The following is an 11,910-nucleotide window of genomic DNA, read 5'->3' on the forward strand; positions in this document are numbered from 1 at the left end:
TAAGCATGCAAGTACAGCAGGTAGTGAAGAAGGCTGGCCTTCATAACAAGAGGGATTGAGTATAGAAGCAAAGAGGTTCTTCTGCAGCTGTACAGGGCCCTGGTGAGACCACACCTGGAGTATTGTGTGCAGTTCTGGTCTCCAAATTTGAGGAAAGACATTCTGGCTATTGAGGGAGTGCAGCATAGGTTCACGAGGTCAATTCCTGGAATGGCGGGACTACCTTACGCTGTTAGACTGGAGCGACTGGGCTTGTATACCCTTGAATTTAGAACACTGAGAGGGGATCTGATTGAGACATATAAGATTATTAAAGGATTGGACACTCTGGAGGCAGGAAACATGTTTCCGCTGATGGGTGAGTGCCGAACCAGGGGACACAGCTTAAAAATACGGGTAGACCATTTACGACAGAGAGTGGTGGCTGTTGTGGAATGGTCTTCCCCAGAGGGCAGTGAAGGCCCAGTCTCTGGATTCATTTAAGAAAGAGTTGAGAGTAGAGCTCTCAAGGATAGTGGAATCAAGGGGGTTATGGAGATAAGGCAGGAACAGGATACTGATTAAAGATGATCAGCCATGATCATATTGAATGGTGGTGCAGGCTCGAAGGGCAGAATGGCCTACCCCTGCACCTGTGGTCTATTGTCATAAATCCTATCCCTCAGAATCCTTTCTAACATCTTGCAGATGACAGACGTGAGACTTACTGGCCTGTAATTGCCAGAGATTTCCCTGTTTCCTTTCTTGAAGAGAGGAATTACATTTGCCTCTCTCCAGTCCTTAGATACGACTCCATTGGAGAGCGAGGATGCAAAGATCTTCGCAAGTGATGAAGCAATTGCATTTCTCGTTTCCCAAAGCAGGCAAGGACAAATCTGATCCGGGCCTGGTGACTTGTCAATCTTAATGTTTGACAAAATTTTCAGCACATCAGCTTCCTCTATCTCTGTCCATTCCAGCATGCACATATGCTCTTCAAAGGTTCTATTCGCTACAAAGTTCGTTTCTTTCGTAAAGACAGAAGCAAAAAACTCATTTAGGGCTTCCTCTACCTCCTCAGACTCCACACACTCTTTCTTTGACCATTCTCTTATTCCTCACATAAGTGTACAAAATGCCTTTGTGTTCTCCCTAATCCGTTGTGCCAAGCCTTTCTTGTGCCCCCTCCTTCCTCGCTTGCCTGTAATCCTCTAGAGCTGAACTTGACCCTAGCTACCTCCACCCTACGTAAGCTACCTTCTACCTTTTGAGGAGAAGCTCCACCGCTCTCGTCATCTAAGGTTCCTTTATCTTACCCCTTCTTGCCTGTCTCAGAGGGACATATTTATTCATCATTCGCAACAACTGTTCCTTAAACAGTCTCCACATGTCTATAGTGCCTTTACCATGGAACATGCTTCCTAACTCATGTCTAATCGCTTCCCCAATTAAATATCCTCCCATTTTGCATTATCCTCTCCCTCTCCATAGCTATGTAGAATGTGAGACAGTTGTGGTCACTATCACCAAAATGCTGTCCCACCACAAGATCTGATACCTGCCCCAGCTCGTTTCCGAGCACAAGTCTAGAATGGCTTCGTTGGCCTGTCAACGTACTGAGTTAGGAAACCCTCCTGAACACACCTTACAAAAACAGCTCCATTCACATCTTCTGCTTGAAGGAGGCTCCAGTCAATATTGGGAAAGTTAAAGTCACCCATTACAACAACCCTACTATGTCCACACTTTTCCAAAGTCTGCCAACCTATGCTTTCTTCAATCTCCCTACTCCTATTGGGGGGCCTGTAGTAAACCTCTAACGAGGTGACTGCTCCCTTGGTGTTCCTAATTTCCACCCATGCTGATTCGGTAGGCAGACCTTCCTCGACAATGGAAGCTTCTGTAGCTCTGATACCCTCTTTGATAAGGTCTTGCATGGGAGACTAACATAAAACTGCGAGACACAGGATTCAAGGAAATTTGGCAAATTGGATCCAAAATTGACTGAGTGGCATGAAGCAGAGAGTGATAGCTGTGGGGTGTTTTTTGACTGGAGGCTTGTATCTAGTGGGGTCCAGCAGGGGTCATGTTAGAACTGTTGCTGTCTGTGGTTTATGTAAATGAATACATAAATTTTTTAATGTGAAATATATTTAAAATATTGGAGGATTGATCAGTAAATTCGCAGGTGACACGAAAATTGGTGAGGTAATAAATAGTGCCAAGGCTTGCCTTGCTTTGTGGGTAGATATGTATGGTCAAGTGGGCTGATTGGCAAATGGAGTTCAGTCCATTTTAATGTGAGATGATGCATTTGGACAGGCCAAATAAGGTATGAAAATACATGATGAACAGTGGGAACCTGGGAAGCACTGAGAATCAAAGGAACTTAGGTGTGCCTGTACAGAGGTGCATAATGTGTGCATGTCCTTTAAGATATCAGGACAAGTGGATAAAGTAGTTAATAAAGGATGCTGGTATTAGCTGAGGCATAGAATGTAAAGCAGAGAGGTTATGCTGGCACTATAAAATATATTGAGTGCAGTTCTGGAATCCACATTATAGGAGGGATGTGATTGCCATGCAGAGGGTTTGGTGAAGTTTTACCAAGGTGATGCCTGGTTTTGAGAGCTTTCCGTTATGAGGAGAAATTGGTCAGACTGGGGTTGTTTTCCTTAAAACGGAGGAGATTGTGATGAAACATCGTTGAGATTATAAAATTATGAGTGGCATAGGGTTGATAGGATGAAACCTTCCCTGGTGGAGGGATCAATGATAGGGGCCATCCAATGGGGTAGGAGGTTTGGAGGTGAGAGGAAAACCCTTTAATCCAGGGATGGTGGGAATCTGGAACTCAGCTATATTGGTGCTGGAAGCAGAAACCACCCTAACATTTAAGAAGTGTTTAGACATGCACTTCCAATGCACTTTGGAAAAAGTGCTGTAAAATGAGATTAGAATAATTGTTACTGACCGGCACAGGCACACTCTAACTTGCTCTTGTTCTTGCTTTCACTCTCTCTCCGACCCACCTCCCCTGCCATGTTTCTAATGAGCTTTAAATCAATTCAAGTATGAAGTTTTTGCTTATTGGTTTGTTGATTGTTGAAGTGAATTGACCTAGTAAAGACACCGTGCTTCAAAAGATTCAACTCTTATACTTTATTTTCAGATCCACCTGCGACAGTTCCATGGTACACGATATGCTGCAATTGATCCAGCAATGGTGAGTGCTGAAGAGCTTGAGGTGCACAAAACCAGGGTTGAAAATGGGAATGAAGAAGATCTTTGACTTTCTCCCTTGACAATAAAAGTACATTTCCACAAGATGGCACTGAAGTGTTAACTCTCAAATTTTGGCAATAGAATACCATCTTTTAAAATGTTGTGCGGCTGAGCAAATGAGATGTCTACCTGATTACTTTTGTTCTTTCATTCTAATGAATTTAATTCCCAGAAATTTTTTTTGTCTGAAACCTTTCCCAATCTCTTGTCTAATTAAAGATTTAAAATTCAAGCTATAGCTAAATAACCAATTCCATAAGCCTCCTTGCATTGCCTCTTAGGTGAGTTCTGTTTTATTAAATGTAATTTTATTTTAATTCACTTGTTGACTAGTTAAATATTTGAAGTGCAATTTGCCTGTGGTTCGATCACTTCATGACACCTTGATTTTAAATTAGTTGTTAAATGGTAATGTGTCTGATATACTGCATGTGTTTAGCCATTTATTTACCATAATTTGTTTTGAAATTCATGTAAGTAGTTGATTTAAAAACTTTCCAGTCTGTGTGTGTTTGTTAATTTGACTTGAATTCATCAGTGAATCTGTTTGCAGTTACTGCAAATATAAAGCTAAAAATTTGCTGTATTTGACTTTTACTAAATGGATTAAAGTTTAGAGTGTAAATGCTATGTGCTATGTAAACATATTGTTGAACAGGCTTACTTTAAAGTGGCGGTTTGTCTCAGATATTTGCCTTGGAAGAGAATAACTCACTGAAGTCAGGAAGCAGCTATCAAGAATATACATTGAAGAATATGCTATTAATGTGTTTTATTGCATTCAATGAATGAAATGCATAAACCTCTAATCTCGTCTGCAAAGATTAGAGTTCAAAACATCTTCTAAAGATGTCTTTAGGGGCTGAGTCCCTCTTCCCTGAGGTTTTTACACCAGTTAAATATGGAATGTTGTTCAAGATGTTAACTATAAAACAGCATCATTTGATACCAACTGAAAGTTGAGGGGTTAAAGTTTGGGGAGGTGTGGTCCTAATGGAGGGCTTGTTAGAGTTGAGATGAGGGAGGGTTTGAGGCTGGGGAAGGGTTGAAGAGAGGTGGGAGAATGACAGAAGGGTTGACGAATTGAGCATGAAGAATAAAAGGAGATTGTGGAGAAGTTGAGTGCAAGAGAGTAAAATTGCAAAAGTGGAGTTTCGGGGAGGAGTAGGAATGTGAGAGCAGGGAAAATTTGAGGCATGGAAAGGTTGCTTGGGGGGAGAGGCTAGATAAGAAGAAAGGGTGAGGAGGTGGAGGGAGTCATTTGGAAAGGGTGGCAGTGGTTGTGATGTGGAGACAAACTTCCAAAGGTGGTACAGCCAGAAGGAAATTAGAGTCATAGAAATGTACAGCACAGAAACAGACAAATTCGCTCATGCCAACCAGATCTCCTAACCTAATCTAGTTCCACTTGGCCCATATCCCTCTAAACCCTTCCAATTCATATATCCATCCAGATGCTGTAATTATACAAGCTTCCACCACTTCCTCTGGCAGCTCATTCCATGCACGTACCACCCTCGGTGTGAAAAAGCTGCCCCTTAGGTGCCTTTTATATCTTTCCCCTCTCGCCCTAAACCTTTGCCTTCTATTTCTGGACTTACCCACCCCAGGGAAAAGGCTTTGTCTATTTATCCTATTCATGTCCCTAATGATTTATAAACCTCTGTAAGGTCACCCCTCTGCCTCTGATGCTCCAGGGAAAACAAACCCAGTCTATTCAGCCTGTCCCTCTAGCTCAAACCCTCCAACCCTAGCAACCTCCTTGTGAACATCCTTTTCTGAACTCTTTAAAGTTTCACAATAACATTCAGAAAGCAAAGAGACCAGAATTGCACTCAATATTCCAAAAATGGCCTAACCAAAGTCCTGTAAACACGCAACATGACCTCCCAATTCCTCTACTCAATACACTGAACAATAAAGGAAAGCATACCAAATGCCGCCTTCACTACCGATCTACCTGTGATTTTACTTTCAAGGAACTACGAACCTGCACTTCGAGGTCTATTTGTTCTCAAACCACGTTGAAAATTAAACTTTTCAGAAATACTAAATGAATAAAATACTTTAGATTTTGCGACTGCTTGTGATTAAAACTTGTCAGAATTGTTCATTGCTTTGAAAATGAAACTTTGTTACTTTCTGCCTTTGGATTTAGCCCATGTGCAGTAATTTTCTCAGCTATACTTTCTGCTTTGCCCATGCCCAGTAACTGCATTTGAAAAACACACTATTAATTGCATCCATACATAATGATACATTTTAGTTTGAAACGTTAGTTATCATTTGTGGACATGCACAATGCGGTCAATGCAACGTCAAGTGATGTACATGTATGTTGTTACACAGAAACCTAATGACAGCTGTGATTCTCTGACACTTAAGTGCATCTCAACAAAATGCACAACTCACTTAGAGCAACAGCAGTATCATGTAAGGAGCTGCTCTTAATATGACAAGAGTGGGGAAAAATGTGGCAGATCGAATTAAGTGTGGGAAAATGTAATGTTATGCACTTTGGTAGAAAGAGTACATTTTTAATGGAAGGTAACCACTGAAAGTGGGGTTTAGGTGCTGTAAAATCATCCAAGTTCAGTAAGTAATAGGGAAGGCAAATAGAACATTGGCCTCTAATTTAAAAGAAATAGGAGTATAAAAGTAGAAAAGTTTGTTAAAACTGAGGTGCTAGTAATACCACAGTCGGTATACTGTGAATGGTTTTGGACCTAAGGAATAATATACTGGCAGTGCAACAAGTCCAAAGAAGGTTCACTCAGCTAACAGTGAATTACGACCACCTTATTCCTTAACCAAGGACTCCCAACCACTGTAGTTGACAGTGTATTCGATCCATTTCCTGAACTTTAGCTCACATCCCTTCTGTTCAATATGACAAAGCATTTGGGTCCCCGGTCCTCACTTCCCACCCTGCTACTATCGACATTCAAATGATCATTAGCTGCCTACTCCTGCGACCTCCAGCGGATGGCATCACCAGGTAGTACTTGTCAGCTTTCCATGGGGACTGTTCCCTCTGGGGCAACTTGAACCATTCCTTCTCCACTTCCAACACCATCACACACCCCCAGTGGCATCTTCCTTGGCAATTGTGGAAAGTGCCACACCCTGTTACTTTCTTTCAATTTCCAAAGAACCAGACTTCCAGGTGAAGCAGTGATTGTCAATCTTTAAAATTGTAGAAGCCCTACAATGTGGAAACAGGCCATTCAGCTATCAAGTCCGCACTCACCCTCTGAAGAACATCCCATCCAGACCTGCTCCCATGCCTGTAACACTGCATTTCCATGGCGTTCCACAGTAGTGGTCGTCCTCTTGGTACAGAGCTTGGCTATCAGTTTCGGTATTCTATGTTGTTGTGTATCTTGAGATGGGAGAAGGTGAGGACCTGAGATCAGAGTCAAAAGGTGTTGCGTTGGAAAAGCACAGCTGGTCAGGCAACATCCAAGGAGCAGGAGATTCAATGTTTCAGGCATAAGCTCTTCATCAGAATTGGCATATGCCTGAAACATCAACTCTCCTCCTCGGATGCTGCTATGCTTTTTCAGGATCACACTTTTTGACCTTGGAGGATGCTTACCCATAGACCGGAGGTTAAATGTCCTTGACTGCTGAAGTGTTCCTTGACCGGGAGGGAATAGTGCTATCTGGCAATTATTGCAGTGTCGATTCATCCTCTCACAGTATCTTCAGGTCTAACCAATATATCGTGTCTCGGGCATCCTTGAAGGCGAAAAATGGAGGCACGGGGAAGGTCTTGATGAGGTGCTCATCCTCACTCATAATGTGCTGCCGGCTGTGAAGAACATGGCATAGTCATTAGGCTCCCAGGATGTACTAGACAACAAAGGGTACTCTGTTGCACAGACACTCCTACATACTAACCTTCGTACACAGGCTCTCTCTCAAATGCCCACACATGGACTTCACAAACTCACTCCCACCCCAGCTCTCTCTCTCTCTCTCTCTCTCTCAATTTTAACCAAGCTTACATATACATACACACACACATGCATACTCAATCTGTCACTCCGACATATAGGGTGAATTTGTACTTGCAGCATTACAATTTTATTTTGCTCAACAACTGCATGAAACCATGTAAAACTCTAAAATTATACAGAGGGTTTGTCAGTCTGACATAGGATTGGGACACAGACAGACTTCACACCTGAGCTGTCTTAAGAATGCAATTTAAAAGAAGTTCTGGGAATTACATATCAAAGAACAGAAGCCAGCATATCCCATTACAAAAGATGAAAGTTCTAATTTAAGATGGTTTACTGTATCACATCTCCATGACACTGGCTATAAATTCTGTGAGCATGATCTTAATCTCCATAACCTCCTGAAGAAGTGGGGTTCTGAAAGCCAGTGCATCCAAATAAACCTGTTGGACTATAACCGGTGTTGTGTGATTTTTAAGGAAATTATGGATTTGTTAGGAATAAAATAGTTTAAATTAACTATGTATCATTGAGAACCTCAGTGCATTAGAACAGTTACTTTTTTTTTAACTTTAAAGTCCACATTGAGGGCCAATAGTCGAGAATATCTATAAGGTTGGGAAAAGGAAGTTCCATTTGTATTTTTTGCAGTTATGGATGCACCTACACAATTAATTCAATTTAATCCATTTGAATTAGGATTTGGACATGAGGTGAGAAGACCGCTGAAATTCGTTAAAAAGTATTGGCATGTCAGCATTCAGAAAGTACATTATTAGGCTATGTGGCAGACTTTGGGAAGAGCTTAAGTAGAGTGCTACATAAATTGGCTACATAGCATTTAAAATTATCACAGCATGTGATGAAACAGGAAGCAGGCAAGAGATTAAAAATTCATAGTTTTGCTAGTGGAGATAAGGTTTTATGACCAATGGTGAATCTTTAAAAGCAAGGTTTAGAGGCCTCATCAAATGGAAAGGAAATTACGTGAGATCAATTATTTGATAAGAACAAAGAAAATTTACAGCCTAGGACTTTAACTTCCCCAACATTGACTGAAAATGATATAACTCTAACACATCTTATGGGTCAGTTTTTGTCCAATGTGTGCAGGAGGATTTCCTGACGCAGTATATCAAAGGGCCAGCAAGAGGGGAAGCCACACTTGTTCTGGTGCTTAGTAATGAACTAGGCCAGGTTTTGATTTAGTGGTATGTGAGCTGTTTGGAGAGAGTGCCCATAATTTGGTTACATTTAATTTAGTGATGGAAAGGGTGAGGTTGAGTTATCAATGGGGGAAGGGCAATTATAATGTAATTAGGCAAAACTTAGGATGCATAGAAGGGGGTAGCTAAATACAGGGAATGGAGACAATCGAAATGTGGTTCTTTCTTAAAGAACGGGCAGTATGGTGGTGCAGTGGTTAGCACTGCTGCCTCACAGCGCCAGAGATCCGGGTTCAATTCCCGACTCAGGCGACTGACTGTGTGGAGTTTGCACATTCTCCCCGCGTCTGCGTGGGTTTGCTCCGGTTTCCTCCCACAGTCCAAAGATGTGCAGGTCAGGTGAATTGGCCATGCTAAATTGCCTGTAGTGTTGGGTAAATGTAGGGGAATGGATGGGTTGCGCTTTGGCGGGTCGGTGTGGACTTGTTGGGCCAAAGGACCTGTTTCCACGCAGTCGCCTGAGGCAGGAATTGAACCCAGGTCTCTTGCGCTGTGAGGCAGCAGTGCTAACCACCGTGCTGCCCTTAATTAGCTAGGAAGGATTTAAAGAGAGTTAAGAAAAGCATAGAGAGGACATGAACAGTCTTTAGCAGGTAGAATAAAGGACAACCCTAAAGCTTTCTATAAGTATGTCAGGAATAAAAGGATAACTAGGGTAGGAATAGGGCCAGTCAAAGACAGAAGTGGAAAGTTGGGTGTGGACCCCTGTGGAGATCGGAGAGGTGCTAAACAAATATTTCTCATTGGGTTTCACTCAGCAAAAGGAGAATATTGTAGAGGAGAACAATGAGAGACAAGGTATTAGACTAGAAATGATCGGGGTTAGTAAGGAAGAGGTGTTATTAATTCCAGAAGGAATGAAAGTAGGTAAGTCAACTGAGCCAGATGAGATTTATCCGAGGCTTCTCTGGGAAGTTAGGGAGGAGATAGCAGAGCCTTTGATTTTGATCTTTGAGTCGTCATTGTCTACAGGTTTAGTACCACAGATCTGGAGGATTACACAATGTGCCCTTGTTCAAGAAAGGCAGTAGAGATGATCCAGGTAATTATAGACCAGTGAGCCTTACATCTGTTGTAAGAAAAGCCTTTGAGAGGATTATTCGAAATAGGATTTATCACCAAGTAGCAAGCAGCAATTTGCAGATAATCTGTGTGGTTTCGTCAAGGGCAGGTCATGTCTCACAAATCTCATTGAGTTTTTTGAGAAGGTGACTAAGCATGTGGATGAGGGTAGGGCACTTGTCAGAGTCAAGTTTGGTTCCTTTGGTTCCTGTGGCTTCTGCATCAATGAGGTGGTCCTAGTGCCAAGGCACGGCTGCTGTGGCGAGGGTGAGTTTGGATCCCATGCTGTGTTTGCATCCAGCGCAGATACATTGAGGTGGTGATGGGGGCGAATATTGGGCACAGTACAAGTCCCAGCATCTTCAACAGCAGCAGCTGCATGAGCAAGGTTGCCCGAAGCAGACTCATGGCAGCAGCAGAGTCGGAATAGGTCCGGTTTGGTGCCTGGCGCCTGCATTGGGGAGGGTCATTGATGACTCATAGTAGTGAGGACATGGGTGAAGGTGAGATGATATGGAAGAGTTTTGTTCCAGCGCCAGTGGCGCGGTGAAGTGGACTCATGCCTGGTCACTAGACTTACGGCTCATCACAAAGGACTTAACAAGAAGACTGTAAAATGACTTTTCTTCATTTCTTCGTTTTTCTACGAAGTTATAGTTTATTTATATGTTTAAAGATTGCGGCCAGGATTAACGACAGTATGCAACTTTTCATTGTACTTTGTAACAAAATGCATATGACAATAAATAAATTAAATCACCTTCAGGAGGCAGACTTGGTGATAAATCTGGCTAACAGTGAGTTTGCAAAATCCAAGTTACGATCCCAGGCGATACCATCGGGTATGGATAGATGCCCCCACAGGATGTGAAAAAAAGGTTTCAGGGAATTTCCCATACTGTTGACAAAGAGGGAAGTACTACAATTTGGCCTAAATGGATTTTATCATAAATTCAAACTGAAATTTAGCAGTGTGGTCGCTTCACTAACTGACATGTTGAACAAGTGAAGAAAGTGTCAGTGGATTGAAGATTGTCAGAAGGCATTTGAGCAGAAGACCCATCGAGTCTGCTCCACCATTTAATCATTGTGCTTATGGTATTCTGCCTATTTTTTTCCCCCGGGTCCCATCACCCTTTACTAATGCATAGTATCTGTGGCTGTGGCCAGCCAGCTCAGAGTACATTTCTATGACGCTGATCTCCTTGTGTTTTTAAATTCAGGATCATACAAAATTCAGTACACAATAATGAGCATAATACACCAGCGAAATAGGAATGAAAACACAGGGTGCCCCAAATCCCAATGGGATCAACACAAATACAAAAAAACTAACAACATTTTGCACTGGTTACTATCACCCTCAAAATGGTATAATAATGACCTAAAATGTAGAAGAATCTCTTACAGCCCCTAAGGGCAGAGTTAAACAGTAAAAGCCCACAATATACAGTTGCAAACCCTTTACACATCACCTGCAATCAGGCACAATACAAAAGTGTGTACAAAACACAGCATAACTGAAAACAACATACAGCAGTGAAAAGTACTCAACGCAGAATACAGCCTCTAGTCACCATTCATGCCTTCCAGGCCCAGGTATCCTACCACATTCTGGCATCGGTCTGCTCCGTGTACTGACCATACCTTCTTTGGCCTGCTTTTCGACAGGATGGTCATCAACCTTCTTGTCTCAGGCCGCCCTGCGTACTGACTGACTCTCCTCAGGCCCGCTTTCCTCCAGCCAGTCACAGCCGCATGGCTTCTGGTTACCCATATACTGACTGGCCACCGGCCTGCTTTCTTACAACAGGTCATCAAGCCTTCCAGTCCCCAGCTTCCCTGTGAACTGACCAACCTTTCAGAGGCGCGCTTTCCTCCGTGCTAGTTGTCAGCTACCTGGCTCCTGACATACTGACTAGTACACCCCCAGCCTGCTTTTCTGGTTGTCGGCCTTCTGGCTCCCAGCCACATACTGACTCTTCCCTCGACGTCTTTCCTATGAGCTGCCATGCGTACTGACAAGTCACCTTGATCCACTTGGGGTTCTGCCAATATTGGAACAGTTGACGATCGTTGTTAAGTAATGCATTCTGTTAAATATTTCAATAGAGTAAGGTTATGCCAATTGCTTTCTTGTATTTCGATTGTGTTGTAAGAATAAAGTGTGTTGATTAAAGTCTAGTGGAGGACAATCGAAATACATTGTACTGGTGCATTCTTAAAATCAGTTGTACATGTTAGCAAATGCATAACACTGTGGCAGAAGTAAATTCGCATAAGAAAATCAAAAGCTCCAGTAAACCACAAAACAAATTAGTAGTACATGGGTGGCACGATGACTTGCATTGCTTTGTTCGATTCCAACTTAGGTGACTGACTGTGTGGAGTTT

General features: G+C 42.5%; 1 protein-coding gene across 5 annotated transcripts in view; it reads left to right on the forward strand.

The window, feature by feature from the left end:
• Positions 1–5,325, forward strand: part of spg21 (SPG21 abhydrolase domain containing, maspardin) — a 157,844-nt gene extending 152,519 nt beyond the window's left edge. For 4 of the 5 annotated variants that reach the window (XM_060852797.1, XM_060852796.1, XM_060852799.1 and 1 more), the window contains one exon: positions 3,152–3,907. In XM_060852797.1, the coding sequence (XP_060708780.1) occupies positions 3,152–3,271 (120 nt within the window). In that variant the 3' untranslated portion in view covers positions 3,272–3,907. Of the gene's footprint in view, positions 1–3,151 lie in introns of all 5 variants that reach the window. The other variant, XM_060852800.1, reaches the window with a different exon arrangement.
• The last annotated feature ends 6,585 nt before the right edge of the window (positions 5,326–11,910 follow it).

This window comes from Hemiscyllium ocellatum, chromosome 39 (assembly GCF_020745735.1).
Source record: "Hemiscyllium ocellatum isolate sHemOce1 chromosome 39, sHemOce1.pat.X.cur, whole genome shotgun sequence".
In the NCBI taxonomy this organism is placed as follows: domain Eukaryota; kingdom Metazoa; phylum Chordata; class Chondrichthyes; order Orectolobiformes; family Hemiscylliidae; genus Hemiscyllium; species Hemiscyllium ocellatum.